The following is a 23,691-nucleotide window of genomic DNA, read 5'->3' on the forward strand; positions in this document are numbered from 1 at the left end:
CGGAGGACGCGGGCCCAGTCAGGTGTGCACGGCCAGAATTGTGGGGGCGTCTGCGGGTTTGGGGGTCCGTACCGGGGGCTGACAAGGGCCTCTGGCTTGGGCAAGACTGGAGGGAGATGTGGATCGCCACTATTTATTTAAACCTCGCTCTAATAAAATGGAAAAAGGCACAGCGGTTGGTGAGTTTCATTTCCATGGAGGACAAATCGGATCACAGAATCAGCCACCAAAAGTGGAGGGGCCTAGGGGAAGCCCAGAAAGGGAAAACTTTAGCGTATAATACCCACCTACCCACCCACATATTTTTAGCTGCCATTGGGAGCTAAAACAACAAGGAATTCAGCCTGTCCAAGAAGACAGGAGATGATGTACAGTTCTGATTCCAGCTGTGGTAGAGGTGGGCAGGAACCCTGGCATTGGAACCCCGGAAGAAGGCTGGGTTCCCCCGGAGTGGGGAGGAGATCTGAGCCCCAGCTGACCCTCCCAGCCACTGGATGGACCCTGCAAGCCCTCAGGTTAGCCAGTTGTGAGGTTTGCTTCTCAGCTTCTCCCAGGCTGTGAACAGAGAGGGTGGGCATTGATCAAGGCAGCCCAGCCTGGGTTGAGACACCTCCAGGTGCAGACCTGGGTTCCAGGAGTCAAACTCCAATTTTCTTGGAGGGGATACTGAGGCCAGAGAGCCTCTGCCACTTGGCCAAAGTCTGGGCAGGGTCTAGGATCAGGGGTTGCCCTGCCCCCATCCGGCCCACCCTCCCCCAACCCGCAATTTGCCTAATGACTGAAGATCGATCAGGGCCCCAGCCACCGGCCGGTCCGCGGCCAGTTCAATTCTATTTTACTAATTACTAAAAGGCTGCTCGTGGGGGAAGCCCGTTCTGGGGTTCCAGGGGGCTCCCCACTCTCTCTTTCTGGAGGGTGGCAAATTTTTGCTCAGTCTCCCAGGGGGAACATAGTCTCTGCAGGTGCGGAATCCCCGCCTCTGGGGGTGTTGGCATGTCCAGGCTGATTGGGAGGCTCCATGTACCTGGGGGACAAGGCTGGTCTCCCCACCAGGAAGCCCTGGCCCAGAGGAGACGTTTAGGGTATCCTGAGGCAGTGGAGGGGAGGGGGCCCCTTCATCTTAAAGCGGCTGGTCTGCCTCTTTCAAAATGGATACTTTCCCTGTTAGAACAGCCACACAAGCTTGTTATGAAATTGAAAATGATAATCGAGCTGGAGGAAATATACAAAGATGGAGGTAAAAGGCTGCATGCTCCCGACCCCCACGGAGCACCCCTTAGTTGACTTTGGGAATAATTCCTCCACCTCTACTTTCCCACCCATAGAAACCCCATCCCCCACAGTGGGTGCCCCCACGCTGGCCTCATTTGAGCTTGCTGGGCCTGGGATGCAATCATTTTATGAAGGCTGATTGATTTTTAGATCCTACGATTATTTTTAATTATCTGTGATTGTTGGCAAGTGAGACAGTGGGGGTGGTGTGGCTGGAGCAGGGCAGAGCCAGAACCCACCTCCTAGACTTGGAATCTGCATGCGGAGGGGTTAGTCAGTTGCTCAGACCTGTCCCTTTCTGCCACCTCTGTTTTCCTACCTGGAAGATGGGTGTCCCTGAAATTCTATGTAAATCCTGAATTGAAAATTCAGTGGACCAGGACCTGGGGGTAGTGTTGGCACTTGGACAAAACCCCGAACAGCCACAACTGCCACTCTCTGCCTTGGACCTGTGGTGGACGCTGAACAGAGGCACAACTTCCCCTCAGGGCTCGGTGAAGCAAGAGTGTGTGCCTGGTAAACAGTAAGTGGCTACTACATGCTGAGTCCTAAGCACAAGGCACTGGGAGGCAGTGTTTTTTTTAGTGCCCTGTTCCACTCCAGGACATGGCTCAAGCCATTCTACTGTCTGATCCCCACCCACCCCCACCCCCCGCCGTGCAAGCTGGGGGTCGGATCATCTTGGTCCCTCAACCTCCTTGCACTGGTGCACTGGGAGACAGCTTACCTCCTCCCCACTAGGGTGGACAGCAAAGACGTGCCCAGGCTCTCAGCGGGGGCAGGCAGGAAGGCACCCTCCCCTCCCCTCCCCTCCCCCCACCCCAATCAGGGAAAGGGAAACTGAGACACAGGAGCCACCGCACAGGCACCAAGTCCAGTGGCAGTTCCCAGAATCAAACCTCCAGTCCTGCTGACAGTGGTGAGACAGCGACATGCCCAATGGTTTGCATGGAGGGGGAGCTCCCTGACGGGGCCTTCACAGCCCTCCACCCCTGGTTTAGAGCCCTGGCCCTCCCTGCTGCGGTGGAGGTTCCTGGGAGACTCCATCACAGACCTTACGAGCCCTACCCTTCTCCTCCCCCTTTGGGAAAAGGCAATGGTTATCCCCTAGGCAGGAAGAAGGGGTAGGGCTGGTTTTGGGAATCCCTCCTCACCTTACACCCTGCTCTTCAGTTGGGGGCACCTTTTGGGGTCTGACTTGGCCACTCTGGACTCCCCTTCCTGGCCTGCATCTCATTCCCACAAAGGGATCACAGGGCGGCGGGAGGTCTCTGAGTAAGGAAGACTCCCTCATTTATCTCAGTTCCAGGGGTCCCTGGGCCTCACCTGTCTCCAGGTGGTGAGGAAAAGGAGCACCTTCCCTCTTCTCACCCCAAAAAGAAACCCCAGCGAGAGGGTGGAGTCTGACCAGAGGCTTCCTGGGAAGCAAAGAGGATGTGTATCAGGCCTGCCTGATCTGGAGGGGGACAGAGGTTCTTTCAGAGTCACCCCCAAGCTGCTCTCACGCTGGAGATGGAGGCAAATAGAAGGACTTGGAAATAGGAGGAGGCTTTGGCATCCCTGAGGCCGGGTGCTCCATTGTACAGCTGGGGAAACTGAGGGGCCAGTGCTTACACATGGGAGCAGATCCAGACACTTGGAGACACAGGCTGGGAATCAGCCTGAGGACCTTCCTTTCAGCACCCTCCCCCCAGAGAGAACTTTAGGGGCGTGATGTGACTCCCGACCTGTGCTAGGAGAGGGAGGTTTGGGAACAGAGGGCCCACCTCCTAGGGATCTGCGTGAGTAGGGGGCAACACCTGGATCACAGGCCCCCACTGGGTCACACTCCGGCGCACTCCCTAAATATGGACTCACAGGTGCCAGGGAGGAAAGTAACCTTCATGACCCTTGGGAGAGACAGAGAATCTGAGCCCCAGAGACGAAGTCCCCAGCCCGGCCTCAGTGGAGTCTGTCCTCGACCTCCGTCCATTGTCCCCGAGTACCACTGATCCCTAGGGGGCACGGTGGAGGCAGTGGCAGGGTGTCTGGCAGAACCCCGGAGTCTAGCCCACTCCGGCCAGCCTGGGGCTCCAGGGGGCCAGGGCGGGCGGAGAGCTAGTCGGCGGGAGGCGGCGGAGAGGGGAGCCGGTGGGCGGGGGCGCTGACGTCAGACCCGGGCCCGGGCGCCGGCGGCCGCTCCCCCGCCACATCCTGGTGGCCGCGCTCGCAGCCGGGCCGGGCCGTACGCCGCGCAGCCGGGCAGCCTCGCGCGCAGCCACCGGGTAGCGGGCGGGGGCCATGCGGCGGCTTTGAGCGCGCCGGGCCGGCGCCGAAGAGCGCGCGCGGCGGGCGGGCGGCCGAGCCGGCGAGGAGTCCGCGCGCGGCGGCCGAGAATGGAGCTGAGCCTGGAGAGCCTGGGGGGCCTGCACGGCGTGGCCCACGCGCAGGCGGGCGAGCTGCTAAGCCCGAGCCACGCGCGCTCGGCAGCGGCGCAGCACCGCGGCCTGGTGGCGCCCGGGCGCCCCGGCCTAGTGACCGGCATGGCGAGCCTGCTGGACGGCGGCGGCGGCGGCGGCGGCGGGGGCGCCGGGGGCGCGGGCGGCTCGAGCGGCGCGGGCGGCGGCGCTGACTTCCGCGGGGAGCTGGCCGGCCCGTTGCACCCGGCCATGGGCATGGCCTGCGAGGCGCCGGGCCTGGGCGGCACCTACACGACGCTCACGCCGCTGCAGCACCTGCCACCGCTCGCAGCCGTGGCGGACAAGTTCCACCAGCATGCGGCGGCCGCGGCCGTAGCCGGGGCGCACGGCGGCCACCCCCATTCGCACCCGCACCCGGCCGCAGCGCCGCCCCCGCCACCCCCGCCGCAGCGCCTGGCGGCCAGCGTGAGCGGCAGCTTCACCCTCATGCGCGACGAGCGCGCGGCGCTCGCCTCCGTGGGCCACCTCTACGGGCCCTACGGCAAGGAGCTGCCCGCCATGGGGTCGCCGCTGTCGCCGCTGCCCAATGCGCTGCCGCCCGCGCTGCACGGCGCCCCGCAGCCCCCGCCGCCGCCGCCACCCCCGCCGCTGGCCGCCTACGGCGCGCCGGGCCACCTGGCCGGGGACAAGCTGCTGCCGCCCGCCGCCTTCGAGCCGCACGCCGCGCTGCTGGGTCGCGCGGAGGACGCGCTGGCCCGCGGGCTGTCCGGAGGCGGCGGCAGCGGCGGCGGCGCGGGTGGCGGGAGCACCGCGGGGCTGCTGGCGCCGCTGGGCGGGCTGGCGGCGGCTGGAGCGCACGGGTCTCACGCGGGCGGCGGCGGCCCGGCCGCGGGCGGCGGTGGCCCCGGGGCGGGCGCGGCGGCGGAGGAGATCAACACCAAGGAGGTGGCGCAGCGCATCACGGCGGAGCTGAAGCGCTACAGCATCCCGCAGGCCATCTTCGCGCAGCGCATCCTGTGCCGCTCGCAGGGCACGCTTTCCGACCTGCTGCGCAACCCCAAGCCCTGGAGCAAGCTCAAATCGGGCCGTGAGACCTTCCGCAGGATGTGGAAGTGGCTGCAGGAGCCCGAGTTCCAGCGCATGTCGGCGCTGCGCCTGGCAGGTAGGAGCTCAGCGCGCACCCCCCGACCCTAGGGGTCCTGCTCTGAGGAGCTCCCTAGCACCAGGCAGTGCGTCGGCGGAGAGCCCCGGCCCCCTCCCCATTTGGTGGCCTGGCACTCCGCCGCCCGCTAGGGACTCCCTTGCAGGAGATGAGAGCGCAATCTTCGCCACTGCCCGTCTATACCGGCACCAAAAGGGGGGAAAAGACTGTGCCGCCTTCCCTCCCCTACCGGAGTCTACACTCGGGCTCAGTCCCTCCAGGAACTGGGAGTGGGGTCCCTGGGTCCCTTCAGACTGCCGGAGGGTCCGCAAGTTGCCAGCAGGGTCGCTCATTGTGTGTGATGTGTGTGTGTATATGTGTGGCGGGGTGGGGGGTGTGATCCAGACGTGCCGCCGCTCTCAGCTCGGAGTGCCACCCCCCTCCCCCCGAACGGCCCCTCGCTGCGCCTCCCGCTCCGGGGGCAGAGTGTAGGAACCGTGCACCGAACACCGGCGCCTCCGCAGCCAGAGCCGGGCCCGCGCTCAGCCCCCGGCCCCAGCGCGCGCTTCTTTGTAGCTGGGCCTCCGCGATCGATAGCCCCCTCCCCCCTCCGGCCGCTGGCAAAGGTCACTCGAGAACGGGCGGGGGAGGGGCGGCCCGGGGGACCCGCGGCCCGGAGGCCTTCACACCCCAGCCGGCCGGCCGCCCTCCCCACGCGGTTGCTCCTGGCTCGAGTGCGCGCACCGAACCCGCCTCTCTTTTCCATTTTGTGTTTCTCTCATTTCTACACTCTGTCGGGGCAAACTGGTATCTGTTTCTTTGCTTGATCCACATTTTCCTCCCTGTCTCATTCTCCCTCGTCCTCTCTGTCTTGCTCCCTCTCTACCTCTCTCTGCCTCCTCATCTTACTCCCACTGATGCTCATTGACCCTCTTCTCTCTCCCAGCTGACAACAGCAGGGTCCACACCTGCCCCCAGCCAGCCGCCACCCAGGACCCCTTCTGCTGAGTGGGGGGAGTGCCGGAGAGCCCCCACTCTTGCCGTGGTGGCCTGGCTTGGGTGGGTGGGGGGATCTTTTCCTGGCCATTCCGGGGAGGGGCTGCAGCCGCCCCAGCCATGGGGACAATAGCAGCCCCAGGCACCTGATCGATCGCTTCTGTGCACAGGGGCGAGAGGGGCTGGATGGAGCGGGGTAGGGCTCAACCAGCCGCCCCTGGAGCAGGGAGGATGGGAGGGATTTGGCTGTGTCTGTAGGCTTCTGCTGTGAAGACTGGGGTGCCAGTGGGGGATGGAGGAGGGTCCATGTTATTTGCTCCCCTCCTCCAGGCAACCTGGACAACCTGGGGGCCCTGCACCTACATGCTTGCCTCAGTTTCCCCTCTGCAGAACAAGGTGATTGAGCCTCTGATGGGCTTCCTTCATCCCCCACGTTGGGGAATAAATCCTCCTTTCATGTGGCAGGTGACCAAGTGTGTGGGGAGGTTGCCATGAAATGTTAGAAATGGCGTCAGGAACCTGGACGGTCTTGTTTGAGGACAGGATCCACTCTGTCCTGCCCCACCCACCTCTTGACACATGCAGTGACACAGGTGTGTTCACAGGAGACACTCAAGCACACCAATGCACAGTCATGGCCTGCCGTGTGCACGTGATGCAGGTGACATTAGGGAGCAGGCCAAAGGCAGAGTTCCAACACCACAGCTACTAAGAGGCCCTTGTCGAATGGGGTCACTGGTGAGGTCTGACTTACCGCCACTCTGGCCGCCTTTGGCCTCCTCCCCAGCTCATGTATTTCGGGGACATTGTGTCTGACACATGTGTGCCCAAAGAACACACACCAGTTTCCTTTTTTTAAATTCCACTGTCACATCATGTAAGAAACAGAACCCATTCCTGGCATTCGAATGGCACATTTTGGGGCCATCCAAGAGATTGTTCAGGGCGTCTTAGAATGGCAAACCCCAGGGGAGAAGTCCCTGTTGGGGTGCTGCTGTCGGAGGGCAGCGCCAACCGGCAGGGGAGGGTGGGCGGGAAGTAAGCCCGCGCTTGCATCCCGCCGGGCCTCCCTGACTTCGGTGGCGGTAGAGAGCCTCCTGGCCTCTCTGAGCCTCGGTTTCCCCATTTGTACTGGGACTCAGAATGGCGACCGTCTGGGGCCCCCTAGGGGAAATGCAGGGGCTGAGGGCAGGGGCTGGCACGTGCTCAGGTCCAGGGGACACTGAACCGCGACACCTGGCCTGTTTCCGTTGTTTCCCCAGGCCCCTGCCCACTCTGTGACCCTGCCGCCCGCCTGGTCCGCGCACCGGGCCCTGGGCACCTGCTGCACCTTGGGCGCTCTCAGGGCCGCGTCCAGAGCGCCGGGCTGGGCTTAGAATGTTAGAGGTGGCTGGGCCGTGGGGTAATTAGGAGCCGACCGGTCGAGAGGCCTTTAGTTCCGGTCGCTGCGCAAATGAAAAGCGGTTAAGTGGCGGCAAATCGCAGCGGTTAGGGGAAGGCGGCCTGGCTCATCCCTCCCCCACGCACCGCCCCGCACGCGACAGCCTGAGGCGCCTCCAGGCCGGCGACCTGCACAGTCCGACCCCGGCAGGCCGCACTCACTGCCCTTCCTCCTTCCCAGTCCCCATCCTGAGCCCAGCGAGAGCCGCCCGCCATCCCCGGACCGACCGGCAGCTCCGCGCCCCAGGCCCACCCCCGCGCGCTTGCGGGCCTCGGTCTCCGGCCTCGCTTCTTGGCCCAGCTGCTGTGGGCGCCCCGTCGGGGTGTCCTCCCCACCGCCCTGGACCACGAGGCGGTAAGGACGGAGAAAGACACACGCAGAGACAGGCAGAAAGACACAGAAGTAGGTAGGGAGAGACAGAGAGTGGTAAAAAAAGTGAGAAAGACAAACAGAGACAAAGAGGCAGAAAAGGAGACTGGAAACGCGAGGTGAGGGCTCCCAACGGCCGCTGGGGTCACTCGTCTGGAACCTGATGGCTCCCAGCTCCTCCACCTCTCTCCTTCCCCAGGAATGAGGGACTGTTTAAGCCAGTAGATAATGAACCCACTTTACAGACCACCGAGCCAGGGCTGAAAGGGACTCACTTGCCGAAGCTGCACAAGCAGGGGGATGTGGAGCCGGCAGTCCTCTGGGGTTGAGGACTGAAGGGGGATTTCTTTCTTTTGAAGCATCCAAGAAATCTGGCCAGGTAGACCTCAAGGGTTCCCCACTCCATTGCTCCCAGACCTGTCTGTTCTTTCTGACTCAGTTTACCCATCTGTAAAATGTGTGCACTCGGGGAGACAGGCTCTGGGTCTGAATTCTGAGATTCTGGGGACGGCCCATCCTGCAAGGCCCCAACCCTACTGCCCTGGTGGGGTCTCACCCTGCTCCACCCCCAGGGTCCTTAGAGCCCCGCAGCTTCCCAGCCGCCACCTCTTCGAAGCCCTCCCTTGGAAGACTCCGTCTCAAACGGTAATTACGGGAGAGGGGCTGGGGGAGGGGCTGACGGACTTCTCTGCGGGGGCGGGGTGGTCGATGAATTCGAATTACCGGCTCTAATTCATCACCGCCGCCTGGTCGATAACTTCGGCCGTCTTCAAATATTGTTTAAATTGCAACTCCGGAGGAAAAGTATTTTTTGTAACTGATCAGAAAATATATATAAAATATAAGATGGTGGCGATTGAAGGAAGGGCCCTCTCCTCCTGGCTCACTAGTGAGCCCTGAACCCAGAATCCCTGAAGGATGAGGGAGACGCTAGTGGGGGAAACTGAGGCAGGGAGGGAGCTATTTCTGGAGCTGAAGATGGTGGGCACAGTGAGGGCAGTGACCGGCGGTTGGGAGTCTGGGCGGGACGGTGATGGAAGGGGAAACTGCCCCAACTACCCCTCCCCCCAGACTAGGACAGGCCTGTCCCCCACCCATTCTGTATCCACCATCAGGTGTTGAAAAGCTGGCGGGCAGGTGGGGTGGAGGCTTTCCTAGGCTGAAGAGACTCAACTCAGAGGTCTACTCTGGGAGGACTACTACCCATACCCCATAAATGCTCTGCCCACCCCACCCCTCAAAGGCCAATGTGAAAGTGAAAGTGAGGTCGTTCAGTCGTGTCCGACTCTTTGCAACCCTGTGGACTGTGACCCACCAGGCTCCTCTGTCCATGGGATTCTCCAGGCAAGAATACCTTCTGTAAAACTTGACCTTGAAGCAACCACAAGGGCCCATACCTCTTACAGACCCTTTAGGAAAGACATCATAGCTGAGAACTTGGAGAACTGACCTCACCTGCGTTCTATCACTAACTCATCCTGGGCAAAGGTCTGAGTCTCAGTTTCCTCATCAGAGAAATGGACAGAATCAAGTGCCACCTCCAAGGTGCTTGTTGAGGTTTTTCTTATCAATCCGTTCCCCCCCACCACCACCAGAACCCCTGAGGACACATTCACAGAACCTGCACCCTGAGGCCACATTGCTTACTCACCCTCACCTGCTCACACCCACATCTCCTAGTCTGTAGGGAAGACCCGGGTTGCCACCGGCAATCTGTGCTTCATGGAACCCACAGAGAGTGGGCAGGGGTGCTGGAAGGGGGTCTGGGACCCAGAGGGGCCACTGCAGACCCCACCCCGAGAAACAGGGAGTAGGGGGAGACTGTCTGGGGCTGTGGGTACCAGAGCCTTGTGGGTCTGGTATGATGCCAGGGGCCCCCACACTAGCCCCCCTTCTAGAACACAAGCCCCAAGTGGAGTGGTGCCAGCTCCCTGCCCAGGTTCCGTGATTTTGGCTGTCAGATGGGGAGGGGGCTGTGTGGGGTGCTCAGAGCCCTCCCCCTCCCCTAGGAATGAGGGACTGTTTAAGCCAGTTCAGATAATGAGCCCACTTTACAGACCACCGAGCCAGGGCTGAAAGGGATGCACTTGCCACTTGCCGAAGCTGCACAAGCAGGGAGATGTGGAGCTGGCAGTAAGTGGGGCTTGAGTGGCTCAGGCTCTTATCCCACTCAGGGTCCAGCAGAGACAAAGCCTGGGAGGGGAACTCAGTGGACTGAGGCCAGGACTAGGAGGAAGGCTGTCCAGGTTACATCCAGGTCCAGCTTACAAACACTTGGGTGATGCTTGGGCCAGGAGGGAAGGCCTGCACTTTTCTCCTGACACAGAGTTGGACAGACTCCTGTGCCCATGGGAGCTCCCCCAGGGACCACCAGAGACCCTCGACGGGGTAGGGGGTAGATGGGGGGTGGAGGTCGAGTCCCAGTGATCTCCTGCTGAACACAGAGCCACCTGCTTCTGCTTCTCCTGGCTGCCGGCCCTCGGGGGGAAATTTGGGTCACTGAATGTCCAGCCTCCCTGGACCCCAGGTCGGAGAACTCCTTCCTGCCTGAGAGACTGGACGGTCACCCCCACATCACAGAAAAGCACACAGAGGTCCTGGAAATGGCCTTTGGCTTCTTTATTCTGAAGTCTCCTTAGCTGAAAATCCTAGGGCTCACCAAGACATGGCCATTTTCCCTAGCCTCCCCCCACCCCCGACGCCCTGCCCACTATCAATCATCACCACTCTAGTCTGAGTAAGCCACCTCTGGCCGCCGCCTCCTCCACTCTGGTCTCCAGGCTCCACCCCCTCCCCTGGAGTCCTCTCCGCAACTGGAGGGGGCTCACCATTCCTCTTCTTAATACCATGCCTGGTCGCTCTCCAGATCCCAGAAGTGGAGGCGACTTTCTGTTCTGCCTCAGTGCGGGTGGAAACACCAAGGACAAAGGCTGGGAGGCGGGAAGCCAGAGCTGCTGTAAGGATGGAGGCCGGCCCCTACGGCCGGAGTCTTTGTGTGTAGCAGCGAGCTGGGCTTAACCAGGGCAGCTTAGGCTGGTTTGAATCAAGTTTTTAATTAAGTATGGCCCTTGATCAATAAGGAAGGCTGTGCTCCTAGGGGAGGAGAAAAGCTGGTCTGGAGCCAGGACCAGCCTGGGAGACCCATCTGACCTTGGGGTGTCCTGGGGCACCTGCGGCCTCAGTTTCCCCACGGCCAAATAGGTGTGGATGTGAGTGGGGCCGGTATGCGGATGGGGCCAGGATGTGGGTGGGGTCAGGATGGGATTGGGGCAGGGTCCCTCCTGCCGCTGTTGTCTTGCCCTATGGACTGATGTGGGAGTGGGCGAAGGGCTTAGACCTAAAGAGTCACACGCACCAAGCCACAGATTGGCAGAAGGAAACGGACCAGTAGGGCGTCCATGATTGGCGCCGGGCCGCCGGAGAGAAAGGACGGAAGTGTAGACGTCCCGGGGACGCAGTGTAGAGGCGCATGGGGAACTCAAGCGGAGATGCAAAGGAACGGGGATGTGCGGGTAGGTCCTCACGGGACACAAGTAGGCGCCCACGTCCACGCTAGAGAGCGCAGTCTCCGGCTCAAGTCGGGTCTGGCTATCGGAGGCAGCAACCGGGCGCTGAGGGTGTGAGGAAGAACGCGCTTCTCTCTCCTGAAACCGCTGCGAGCCGCCAGGAATTACTCATGGACCCGCAGCTGGGCCGCCTGACCACTTCTCCACACCTGCTTCCAGGCAGTTGCTGTCCGACCCTACTCCCTAGTGCCTGGGGGTTGGGAGAAGGTCGCGTTCGCGAGCGGTGACGGGGTGGGCAATTGGGGGCCTGGTAAGTGCCTTAGTTCCCACTGCCCCAGGCCGCCGCCGCCCCGCAGTGCCCGCCAAGCCGCCGAGTGCAAAACCCGGGCCGCCGCGTTCCGCCATTCTGTCCGGCGAACGTGGGATCTCCGAAACCCGAAAGGATCTAGCGTGCACCTGCCTTCTACAGCTCGGCGGGAGGTGAACGCGGGCGGCCCAGTGTAAGGAGACTGGATCACTGGCACTGCACACCCGCGGCGTCCCAGTAGGGTCACCGGCGGCGCTCGCATCCCACCACTAGGGGGGAAAATCACATCTCACCCAGGGGTAGCCGTGTCTGGGTTCGCCTCCCTCCCGGCCCAACCCAAGGCGTCGTTGGACTTGGCATGCTCGACTGTGAGCTCGCTCGGGTCGCTGCGCCTGGAACGCAAACGGTTCAGCGCGGGGGGACACGGGGCGCTCCCAGAGAGGGAGGCACAGGCCGGCGGCAGCTCAAGCCCGTGACCGTGGACAAGGCCTGTCCCCTGAGCACTTCCGTTTCCCCAAATGGAGACTAGAATCCGCAGCCGGCTGAAGCACAAAGCGGATAAAGAAAAAAGCTCCTGTGCGTTGGGGAACCTCGACAAAGACCCTGCTCGCCCCGCCCCCCCCGCCCCCGCCTGCCTTCTGCCTCCCCAGCCTGTTCTTTTAAAAACTGCTGTATTATTTTTTTTTTCCAAACAACGGACACATTCGCCAAGTCCTCCTTTCTATAAATCCCAGTTTCTATTTCTCCTTGTAAAGAGAGGTGACACTTAATCCAGCACCCCTAATGCACGTTCTTTTCTTTTTCCTCTTTTAAAAAAATATCACCGAAAGACCACCCACCCCCACGCCCCCGCAGTTCTCCTGTGCTTTTGCTTCCTGACATGGAACATCCACATCAGGAAAGAGAGAGCCTCGGAGGCCCTTTTGCCAGCTGCGTAATATTCTCTTTGGCCGTTCTCTCCATTTTTCAACCACCTCCCCGCCCGGTGGACACCTGGGCGGTTTCAGATGGTTTGCGGTCGGCCCCAGGCCGCAGCGCGCACGTGCACTGCCACCATTTCGCTAGTGAGTTTATCTGTGGCTGAGTTTCCCAGTCACTGAGATGCTGGCTTCCCCTACCCCTCCCTTTTCTGCGCTTCCCCCCACCCCTCCCTTTTGTGCGCTGGCCTCTCTACGCTTTTTCTTATCACCGGTTCCTTTCCTGTCATCTTTTTCAAATCCATTTCCAACTGCTGGCCGCTGTGACTGTTAACAGTTTTTTTTTTTTTTAAATAAAAGCTCTGTGTGCGCACTGATGAGGTTTGCCACCCCCCAACCCCCCGCCCGCAGTGCCTGAATGGGGAGGGGGTTCGAGGCGTGAGAGTTGCCCCGGACACCCCCAGCGTCCCCCGTGACAGGTATTGCAACCACCAGATGGAACCCCCCCTCCCCGCCCCCACCACGGGCAGCCCAGAGTCCAGTGGAAATGCTCATTTCTCTGATAAGTCTTTGAAAGGCTCAGAACTAATTTGAAAATGCGGCCATTAAAATCCCATCAGGGGAAGGAGAGGGGAGAGGGATAGAGGGAGGGAGGGAGGGAGGCTGGGCGACAGCCAAGGTGGTTCAGACGCTGGGAGATGGGAGGTGTGGACCTGGCGAGCAGGGCAGAAGAGGAAGGAAGGAGTCGATGTGGAGATCCGGGAGGCAGCAGAGGCAGAGGGGGCTGCTGAGGCTTCCAGAGGGTCCTTGGTTTCCCTGCAGATGACTCGGCCCCCCATCCATGAGAACCTCTAACTGGGGCCCGCAGTGATGCAGGGTGTGGATAAAGAGGATGGAGGTATGAATGTGCTCAGCTCCCCTCCTAGTGGCTCACTGTGTGACTTTGGGCAAGTCACTCACTGTCTCTGGCCAGGGGAGGCCAGCGGGGAATGCTCAAGGCAGACAGCCCAGTGGGGACAAACCACCAGGTGGGTGTATCAGTGTGCCCCACATCTGGGGCTGGGCAGCTGGTGGCCAGGGTGGGATGTGTCGCCAAGGAAACCAGTCATCATCCCAGCCGGGGACCTGGCTCCGTATTGAATTGTCTGCTCCAAGAAGCTGAGGTGAGCTCAGAAGGTGGCTGGAAGGAGGGGACAGCGAATCCAGCTCCTGCTCCCACACCCCAACCTGTCCCCAGGTGGATGGACACTGTGGGGTACAGGCTTACGAGGCCAGGGGGCAGGGGACCGACAAGAGCAACTCTTTGAGGACCTTAAACACAGCACAGAGTGCGACACAGGGACTGAGATAACACTCCTAGGTCGCTGATTTTGGGGGTCATCGTCTGGTTGTTGTCCTCTCCTGTCAAACTCAGCCTTTCTTGGGGGGTGTCACCCTTCTAGTGCGAGCCTGGCTCCTGCCTCGTCTCCCTGGGCTTCACTATGCCTCTCCCCCGTTGTCCCCAGATGTCAAGCTCGGCCTCCTATTTTACCCTCCATGCCCAGATCTGTTCCCACCCAGCCAGCCTCAGGTCTTCCCCTACAAATAGCCCACCCACACCCGCCTCCACCCCCGCTGCACATCAGGACAGCCATGGTCTCCCTGTATCTCTGATTGTTTGGTTAGCATGTCATCACATCATATCGCTTCAGGCGGGGGCTGTATCCATCTTACTCGTTGCTTTCCCCAGCAAAGCCATCCAAACAGCACACACAGTAGATGCTTGATAAGTGTGTGGAGAAAGAGCTAGTGAAGGGAGGAGTGGCGGCTGCAGGCCCACCCTGGCCTGCGTTTGGACCGCTGTGCGGTGGGACCCCCACTTCCATGGACGGATGGGGACATCAGGACCAGGGTCGTAAACCACAGAGTGTATGCGAAGGGTCACTTGGCCCCTGGAGCCTGCTGACCGGGAAGGACAGGGTGGTGGTGGCGGGGGGGCAGCTAGCAGTCCCAGGAGAAGAGCAGAGAAGAACTGCCCTAGGGTCTCGGTGGCCCATCCTGCATTCTGTACACTCAGACCCCATGGGCTCAGGGCCATCCACACTGGCTGTCACACCCAGAAGTCACATTACGCCCTTGACTCTTCACATAGCACCCTCCATCTGACGTCCACGCTGTGTCCCCTACACCCTCCAGGCCACCTGCAAGGCAAGGTCACACTGAGGTCTGCTGGCCCCTGCATCTTCCCGTACTGCCCACTGACCGGCCTCATCCTCTGAGCCTTCCCACACTGTCCCTCCCATCCACCTGTCACACCCAGGGCCCTGCCTACCATCATAGGTCACTTGCTGTCACTCACACTGGTGGTCTGCTCTGCATGGACACCCTCCTAGTGCAGCAAAGTGCACTGCACACACCACCTCCCTCTCACACCTCTGTCCATCTGGCCGGGCCCTGTGCGTCCTCACACAGGCACACCCAACAGACAGGGACAGACAGCCCATGTGGTCAGCTGGCTGGGTTAGGGATGGCCCCAGACAGGCATAGCGGGGCCACTCCTTCTCCAGGTCACCCTGGTGGACCACAGCGGGCCTCTGGAGGAGGAAATGGAAGGAGGAGGGAGAGGATGAGGGAGGAAGATGCTGAGGAACCTGAAGGGGAGGGGGAGACTGGCGGCAGAAGGGGAAGGAAAGGAGGAGAGAAGGAGAGGGGGTGTCTGGGGAGAAGGAGGGGGAAGGCGGCAGGTGTGGGTCAGACGGAAGCTAACAGGTGCAACCCCAGCTCCCCCCAGTGGGGGCCTGGTTCTCGCCACCCACTGAGAGGGTGACTGAATCCAGGGCCCCAGCTTCTCCCTGGCCGACTGCAGACAGGGCGCTCCTGGGGTCCCGCTGCCTTACCTGGCTCTCCAGGGCAGTGGCCACCAGGTCTCCCTGTGTGGGGTCTTCCAGTCTGGGCTAGTCCTCAGCCACCCACAGTGGGGAGGGGCGTCAGTCAGTGGACAGACATAGCCGGCCCACAGCCTCCTGTGGATCCACTCTGTGCTGGACATCAGAGGGCTCCCAGGGGAGGGAACTGGGGCTCTGCTGAGGGTGAGGGGAAGAGTTTACTGAGGCAAGGGCCACTGAGTCTGGGCCTTGAGGGATGTGTAGGAGTTCTTTGGCTGAGGCAGTCCTGCTCCGAACCTTGGCCTCTGCATCCCTCCCCTCTCCAGGAAGATTCCTGGGAAGGTGCTGAGGCTTGAGGGATGTCCTGAGGCGGGGAGGCACCTCACAGCTGCACTGCAAGTGGGGGCTGGAACCTAGCCCCTCCCCTGCACCCCCAGATGGGAGCTGAGAGCCCCAGCTCAGTGCCATCACCCTATTCAGGACTTTCCTGGCTAAACCCATTCTCAGAGCCTGGCAAGGCAGGGCTCATGACTAAGACCACTTTCCATGTGAGGAAACAGGCTCAGAGGCAGGCACCGGGCAGTAACCCAGGGGTGGTGGGTCTGACTGCCCCCTTGGCTCCTGGAGGTAAGCAACTTCCGAGAACGGCAGGAGGCAGGAGGGACAGAGGTGCTGTGGGAGCAAGCCTCAGAGGGTCTGAAATGAAAGGGAACTTGAAGGTGACCCCCACTAACCTCCCTTTGCCATCGCTGCCCAGATGCAACCCAGCCTGGCTGACCCTGCTTCCTGGAGCCCCGCCCTGTGCTGAGGTGGAGACCACAGCCTCCTGCCGGTCACAGCGGGGAAACTCCGGTCGGACTGATAGAAAAGCCCACACTTAGCTTTGAGGATTGGAGAAGGAAATGGCAACCCACTCCAGTGTTCTTGCCTGGAGAATCCCAGGAACGGGGGAGCCTCGTGGGCTGCTGTCTATGGGGTCACACAGAGTCGGACATGACTGAAGTGACTTAGCAGCAGCAGCAGCCCTTGAGGGGCGCCCTAGGAGCAGGCTAATTTGGAAAGGGGCCTCTTTTGTATCCCCTTGGATCTCCTCCGGGACTCCCAGGAGCAGCCCCAGACCCTCCTCATCCCTGGATTCCAAAATGGCTGACAGCAATGAGATGGGGACCCTGGATGCTCTAAGATCATGGAATCTGGCTCCGAGTATCAGATTCTCCGTCCCTGGGGTCATGGAGGGCGGACAGGAGAGAAAGTTGGAGCCAGAACCCTCACTCCCTGAGAGAATGGTAAATACTGTCAGGGGAAAAGGAAGAAAAGAGCTGAGCAGGGAGAGAGTTTGCAGAATTAAATTGGAGAGGGGGGTCAGGATGGCCCTTGCAGATGAGATGAGAGCTTCGAGTGAAGATTAGAAGGAGACCAGGGAGCCATGAAGAAACGTGGAGAAGAGCGATGCAGGCAGAGGTGACAGCCAGTTGCAAAGGCCTGAGGTTGGACTGTGCCCGGGCTGAAACCAGTGTGGCTGTGAAGCTGTGAGCTGAGCCGGGGCAGCAGGAGGACAAGAGAACCGAGAGACCGTGGGGGTAAGGGGGCGAATGAGACGAGGAGGGGCGGATAGCTGATGGCATGCTGAAAAATGTTTGAAGGAGGCAGAGGGTGCCAGTTTTGCACTTGAGACTGAAGCAGGCCTTGTAAAGGAACTGACTCCCTGGGTCCCAGAGAGACAACCCCCCAGAATCCCACAAGCCAGCCCAGCTGGCTCCTCCTGCGCTGTCATGGCAACCATGGTCCGTGGTGTGGGCCTGAGTCTGGAGCCCCTCCCTGTCCCCCCACCACAAGCTGGGAGGCCCTGTACTCCCTGTGCTAGTCACATACAGGGTGAGCCCTAGGATGGGGTTTGATGGTACAAGTGAGGCTATCGGAGGAGACAGTTTTGGAGGTGATAAAATGGATGGTGTGAGGAGTGCAGGTGGAGGAAGTGATGGGGGCAGAGGTGGTGTTGATGGGGTGATGGAGGCAGACTGGACGGGGGTGGTGGTGGCATAGTGGAGGAGGAGGTGATGCTGGTAGAATTGGTGAAGGTGGAAGTCACAGAGGTGATGATGGTAGGTGGGCACCATGGTGGTGGAGAGGAGGTGAGGGCAGAAGAGGCAGCGGAGGTGGAAGCGATGCAGATGGAGGAGATGGTGATGGTGGAGGTGCCAGAAGCAGAGGTGATGGAGGGCACAATGAGGTATAAGCGACTCTGACCGGGGAGGAGGAAATGGAGGTGGACGAGCTGCAGGGGGAGCAGGGGATGGTGGAGGAGGCTTCTAGGCATGCCCCAGTGGTGGGCCCCAGGGGAGATCACTGGAGAGGCGGCCCTAGAAGCGGCAGGGCAGTGTCTGGGGGCCGTGGGTGGGGAGGCCCCAGGCTGCTCCACACAGCGGTCCTTCTTCCCCAGGACTACTTCCTGGTCAGTCCTCTCACCCTCTGTTTTCACTTCTGTGAAAGGGGCCCATTCCCGTCCTCTTCTCCTCCTGGGGCTGCCTCCAGGGACTGCAGCGGTTTGGGGGCTGTACTGGGGTGATCCTGAGTGCTGGAAGGGAATCTGGTGGGCGGAGGAGGCCGCTCTGGGCCGCCTCCCCTACCCGCACTTAAACCCCCGCAGGGCCAGGGGCCTCCAGGCCGGCGCCGCTGGGGGCTGTGGGGGATGAAGCGGTGACAAAAGCTGCTCGCGGTAAACAGCTCCGACTGGAGCCTGGATCGATCCGGGCTGTGAGGAGCTGTAATTAGATTGAACGCCCGGGAAGGGGGGGCAGAGCTGAGCCTCTTTTTGCTGTGATCGACAAAACGCGAAGTTTTTTCACGACTCTGCTGTGGCTGCCCCCTCCCCCAGCCTCTGCCTCTGAGACCCCCACGTGGCTCTGGATTGGAGAAGAGGGAGGTGGGTGAGGAAGAGGCGACCCACATCTTACCTCCCTCTCATCTCCCAGTCAACCCTGGCTCCTGTCCTGTCCCTGCCAGGACTTGCTGGGTGACTTTGGGCAAGTGGCTTACCTTCTCTGAGTAAGAAAGAATAGCCTTGCATTATGGAATTATCTTAAGGATGGAAAAAACAAACAAACAAACCCCAGCACATTGAAGGCCTTGGACGTATGGGCCTTGCAGAAAGCTCTTGCAGGCTTTCTGAAAAGTGCTTGTATCTCTGCCCTTCCTATAAATGCATGTTGAATTTGTGAGAACAGTTCTAAGTGAGTGAATGAAAGCATGAGTGAATGAATGAATTGAAGGTCACAACAGGTGGCAAGAATGTAGAGGCCTGGGCTGTGTTTTGACTCTTCCCTGATGTTGCTGCCTGAGATCCAGCTTTTCCTTAAAAGAATGGGGATGTGGCCTCCTCTTGTGAGCTTCACAAGCTGGCCAGTTCCAAGGAGAGGTCAAGGTGGTTCCTGGTACTTCCTTTCCGCGTTTCTTTTAAAATTAATACTTATTTTTAATTGAAGGATAATTGCTTTACAATGTTGCATTGGTTTCTGCCATACAGCAACATGAATCAGCCGTAGGTATGCTTATGTCCCCTCCCTCCTGAACCTCTCTCCCATCAAAGTTTCTTTATGCAGATAAAACATGAACAAATGTTCCCTCTCCCCACTTTGTATACAAAATGCTGCCTGGTACATGGTTCATCTCCTAGGTTTTACCTCATACAGTACTAGGATTTCTGTCTCCTTTCTTGTACAGCTGTTTGTTCTTCCAGGAATTTATGGTTGCCTATCACAAACTCCCGCATCCTCCAACAAAATGCAAAACTAACACCTGTTAGGACATCTCCCCTTTCTACTTCTGTTGGTGCACTGGCTCTGATCTTGGGCTGACCTCTTGTCCTTGGTGCCTTTGTCCTGCTGTCTTTCAGGGTCTCCCTTCTTCATATGGAATACCTCTTTTCCTTTCTTCTAGGTTGAATCACATTTCCTGAATCCCACATCTTCCTTTTTTGATTTACTTCCTCATGTTGATGAAACATGCCCTCTAATAGCTTTCTGAGAAAAGGGTGCACAAAAGTCAACTTTTGGAGACCTTGAATGTCTGATTATATCTTTAGTCTACCTACATGCTTGAGTTTGGCTGGGCACACAATTCTAGCTGAATATAGATTTTGCTCAGGATTTTGAAGGCATTGTTCCACTGACTCCTAGCTTTTGAGAAGCCTAAAGCCACTCTGATTCTTGGTTCTCCAAATGGCATGTGGCTTTCCTCTCTGGGAGCATTTATCTTCTTTTCACCCTGGGTCCCTGACATTTCACAAGGGTGAGCTTCAGGGAGTCTTTTTTAATTTATTGAACTGAGCATTTCATGAGCTCTTTTAAACTGAATTCTCACGTCCTCCAACTGCTTCTCAGGTGGTACAGTGGTAAAGAATCTGCCTGCCAATGCAGGAGACACAAGAGATGCAGAGAATCCCATGGACAGAGGATCCTGGTGGCCCACAGTCCATGGGGTCATAACAGGTTGGACATGACTGAGCACACACACACACACACACACACACACACACACATTATTCTAATCATATTGATATAATTTGTTTGGGCTTCCCTTTCTCTAGTTTTGGATGGCCTCTTGCTCAGATGACAAACCTGCACATTCATCCTCAAACTTTGTTATCATCTTTCCCTCATTTTCCATCTCTGCATCCACTTATATTTCCAGGGATATTTGCTTTATGTTCCAATTCTTCTTCTTCTTCTTTTTTTTTTAAAACTTTTTGGCCATGCCACATGGCTTGTGGAATCTTAGTTTCCCAACCAGGGAATGAACCTGGGCCCTTGGCAGTGAAAGCAGAGTCCTAACCACTGGACTGCCAGGGAAGTTCCTATGTCCCAATTCTTACATTGACTTTATTCCTGCTATAATATACTTAAATTCTAAGAGCATTGTCTGCCCCTCTCATGGTCCTTTCTATTGAACAGCATCCAGTTCTTGTTTCATGGATGCAGTATTTTCTCTTACCCCTCCCAGAATCTGACTTCTAATTGCACCTGTCTTATCTGTTTCTTCTGAGAGCATCAGTCCCCAGTCCTCCCATTTTCTCACTTTCTCTCTCTCTCCTTCATTAGAAGCTTTTTTCTGAAAAGTCCAGTAACCTCTGCCTGCCACTCTTATTTAATTATGAAACCTGAAACAGCCAATTAAAAGCACTGTGTGTTCCAGGTCAGAAGAAGCCAGAGAAGGAAGTGGTGCATCAGTCCAAACGGAGGGGGGGGACTTGGGGGCGAGAGGGGGAGATGTCATCACTGAGAAATGAGCCACAGCACAGGGGACATTCATTTATTTTTTATGGACATGTGTGGACATTGATCTGGCATGTCATCTGGTTCAGACTGTTCCGGAACCAAAAAAAACCCAGCTTGGTACGTGGTCCCAGCAGGCTACCAGGGCTGGTAGCAGAGATCTGCTAGTACAGCCCGTGCCACCAGCCGCTCTGGGAGTGACAGAGTCGCTGGGGCAAGCGGTTTGTGGGAAGGCAGGATGGGGTGGGCATCCACCACCCACTGTCCCTGACTGGTGTGTGGTCAAGGAATTGAGACCCTGATGGAGTTTTTGCTGATGCCAGTCCCCAGGTGGAGGTAGCCAGCTTTGGCTGGTGAAGATCATGTTTTCCATCTGCTGGCCCCACAGCATTGAGGGGAGGGGCCCACTTTGGAGCTGGTGCAGGGGGGAGCACGACCATAGGCTCCAACCCAGCTCCACCACTCAGATGCTGCCACTTCGCCTTTGCAAGCTTCTACCCACCACAGGGGGCTTCCCAAGTGGCTCAGTGGTAAAGAATCTGCCTGCAATGCAGGAGATACAGGCAAACATGAGTTCGATCCCTGGGTCAGGAAGATTCCCCTGGAGAAGGAAATGGGAATCCACTCCAGTATTCTTGCCTGGAGAATCCCATGGACAGAGGAACCTGGAGGGCCACAGTCCATAGTATTGAGAAGAGTTAGACATGACTGAAGTGACTTAGCACACAAGCACTGACCATAGGGCGGCCTCCTATGCCTTCCCCATCATCTGGGCCAGGTGGTTCTGGCAGAAGGAGGGTTGGTTTTGCAATTCCCCTACTCCAGAAGTTCCCTGGGGGACCTGAGGGATGCCAGGCCTTGGTCTCAGCCTGCTAGTGGAGGGAGGCCAGAGTAGGGGCTCAGAGACCAGAATCAGACCAAGTGGATGACCATGTTAGCTGGATTCTGGATCCCTAAGCTAGTCAGGCCTCAGGTCACCAGGGAAGGAGACATGGATTGTCACCTGTCTTCTGAGAACCTAGTTGCCCCATCATTCCAGGGGGATGTTCCTGGGGTTTGTGACCCCACCCCCGGCAAAGAGGTATTAATTAACCAATTCTTTCACTCAGGTCTGCTGCTGCTGCTAAGTCACTCAGGTCTACACTGAGCCAAATAACTCACATGTAGGGTTTCCGGGTTATTTCCCCCAACATCTCCCAGGTGTGGGCTGCAGGAGGGAGGGCAGAAAGCCACCAACATTAGTTGTACCCTTGAGGTCAGGATTCTTGGGGGGTGAGGGGCAGTTTGGGGACATGAGGCTGGGAGGGGGTCAGAATGCAGAAAGGGTGTGGGAGGGTGTGACGACCCGTGCCTGTGGAAGTGTGCTCACACTATGTCCCCTTCTTTGTCTCCCCTACCCCCCATCTGCCTCTTTGTCTCTGTTCCCCGCCCACGACTGTCTGCCCCCCTCTCCTTCCATTACTGGTGGTCTCTATCGACCTACCGCCTTCTTGCTGCCTCCTGCTCTCTGTGTCTCCTTGTCTTTTTGGCCCTGTCCCGGTGTCGTCTCTCCATCTCTCGCGTTTCCCGCATTTCTGTGTTTCCTGATGTCTCGTTGCTCCGGGACACGTGGCCTGTCTTCTCCTGTCCGGCCGCGCGGTGGCGCCGCGTCCCTCTCGCCGGCCCGCCCGCCCGCGCTCGCCCGCAGCCTGCAAGCGGAAGGAGCAGGAGCAGCAGAAAGAGCGCGCGCTGCAGCCCAAAAAGCAGCGCCTGGTGTTCACCGACCTGCAGCGGCGCACGCTCATCGCCATCTTCAAGGAGAATAAGCGGCCGTCTAAGGAGATGCAGGTCACCATCTCGCAGCAGCTCGGCCTGGAGCTCAACACCGTCAGCAATTTCTTCATGAACGCGCGGCGCCGCTGCATGAACCGCTGGGCGGAGGAGCCCGGAGCTGCCCCCGGGGGCCCCGCCGGCGCTGCCGCCACCTTCTCCAAGGCCTGAGGCGCCCCAGCTGCGCGCCCTCCCAGCCTCCACGGCCCGGGCGCTGCCCCCCAAACCTACATTCCCCCCCTCAACTCCCACCCTGCCGGCCCGGAGACCCGCCCCAGGGCGCACCTGGAGGGGCTGCCGACCGGGCCCCCACACCCAGGGAAGGGACGCAGCACACCCCCAGCCCAAGTGCACAAAAAGGGTCCCCCCTCCCTCCGTCCCCATCCCCTTCAGGCCCAAAGGAAGCCCTCCACCCCCCGAGAGGGAAAGGGGTGACAGAAAGGAGCGCCCCGGCTCCCTTTCAATTCAGGACGCCCGGGGGACCTCGAGGAAAACCAGGGCTCACGTGTCGTCCCGAAAGCGGGTCAAGAAGCACATACTAGAAACAGAAACCGGGTAATTTCAAAAAGGAATTTAAAGAATAGCCACTCCTTCGCCAGCTCCCGCCCGCAGGAGGGAGGCAGGAAGGCTTCGTCTCCAGCGGTGCCCCACGGACCCTCCCCCAGAACTCAGCTCTTCCGAAGTCGCCACAGCCCACGTGGAGCTGGATGCTCACGCCGCTCCCTCCCCCCACCAGGACCACCCCCGGTCCGCCGGCAGAACTGCCCCCACAGCCAAGAACCCAGCCACCCCTCCCGACGGCCAGGGTTCCTTGTGCCAAGAATTGCCTGCCTTAACGTCTGGGGAGGGGCCTGCCTGCAGCGGCTACCGGTGAGCTCCCATCCCCACCCAGTCCCGGACCGGAAGGGACGGCAGCTCAAACAAGCGGGTAATTCCAGAGGCCTCTGTCCCAGCATCCCTCTGTCCGGGATGCACTTTACCGCTACGCACCTTGATGAATGATGCGGGGAGAGACAGACCCCAGGCAGCGGAAGGAAACACCCAGATTCCACAGAGAAGCGGGCCCCGGGAGGGCAGGGGCGCACCTGAGCTCCTGAGCGCTGGGGTCGCGGCGCCACCTTCGGCTCGGAATCCTCTGGAACTCGCCCCACCTGCCAGCGCTCCGGGCTGCGGCGCTGGGCCTGCAAGGGCGCACCTGTGCTCCTGCCTTTTCTCCAAAGAGAGAGAGAAGAGGATGAACAAGGTGGAATCTGCTTGCTCTGATTTTTGCCAAAAGAAAAAAAAAAAAGACAAAGGGGAAGGAAGGGTCAGAAATGAAGATAAGTACGCCCCCTCCCCACTCCCTCCTCCTCCTCCAGGTGACCTCCAGGATTGGCCGGCAGCTGGATCCCAAGAGCCTG

General features: G+C 59.3%; 1 protein-coding gene across 1 annotated transcript; it reads left to right on the forward strand.

Annotated features, from left to right (window-relative positions):
* Positions 1-3,647: 3,647 nt before the first annotated feature.
* Positions 3,648-22,462, forward strand: ONECUT3 (one cut homeobox 3). Its single transcript, XM_052644225.1, has 2 exons — positions 3,648-4,833; positions 22,170-22,462. Exons 1-2 carry the CDS (start codon positions 3,648-3,650, stop codon positions 22,460-22,462), a joined length of 1,479 nt encoding a protein of 492 aa, XP_052500185.1.
* The last annotated feature ends 1,229 nt before the right edge of the window (positions 22,463-23,691 follow it).

The sequence above is a fragment of the Budorcas taxicolor genome, chromosome 7, assembly GCF_023091745.1.
Source record: "Budorcas taxicolor isolate Tak-1 chromosome 7, Takin1.1, whole genome shotgun sequence".
In the NCBI taxonomy this organism is placed as follows: Eukaryota; Metazoa; Chordata; class Mammalia; order Artiodactyla; family Bovidae; genus Budorcas; species Budorcas taxicolor.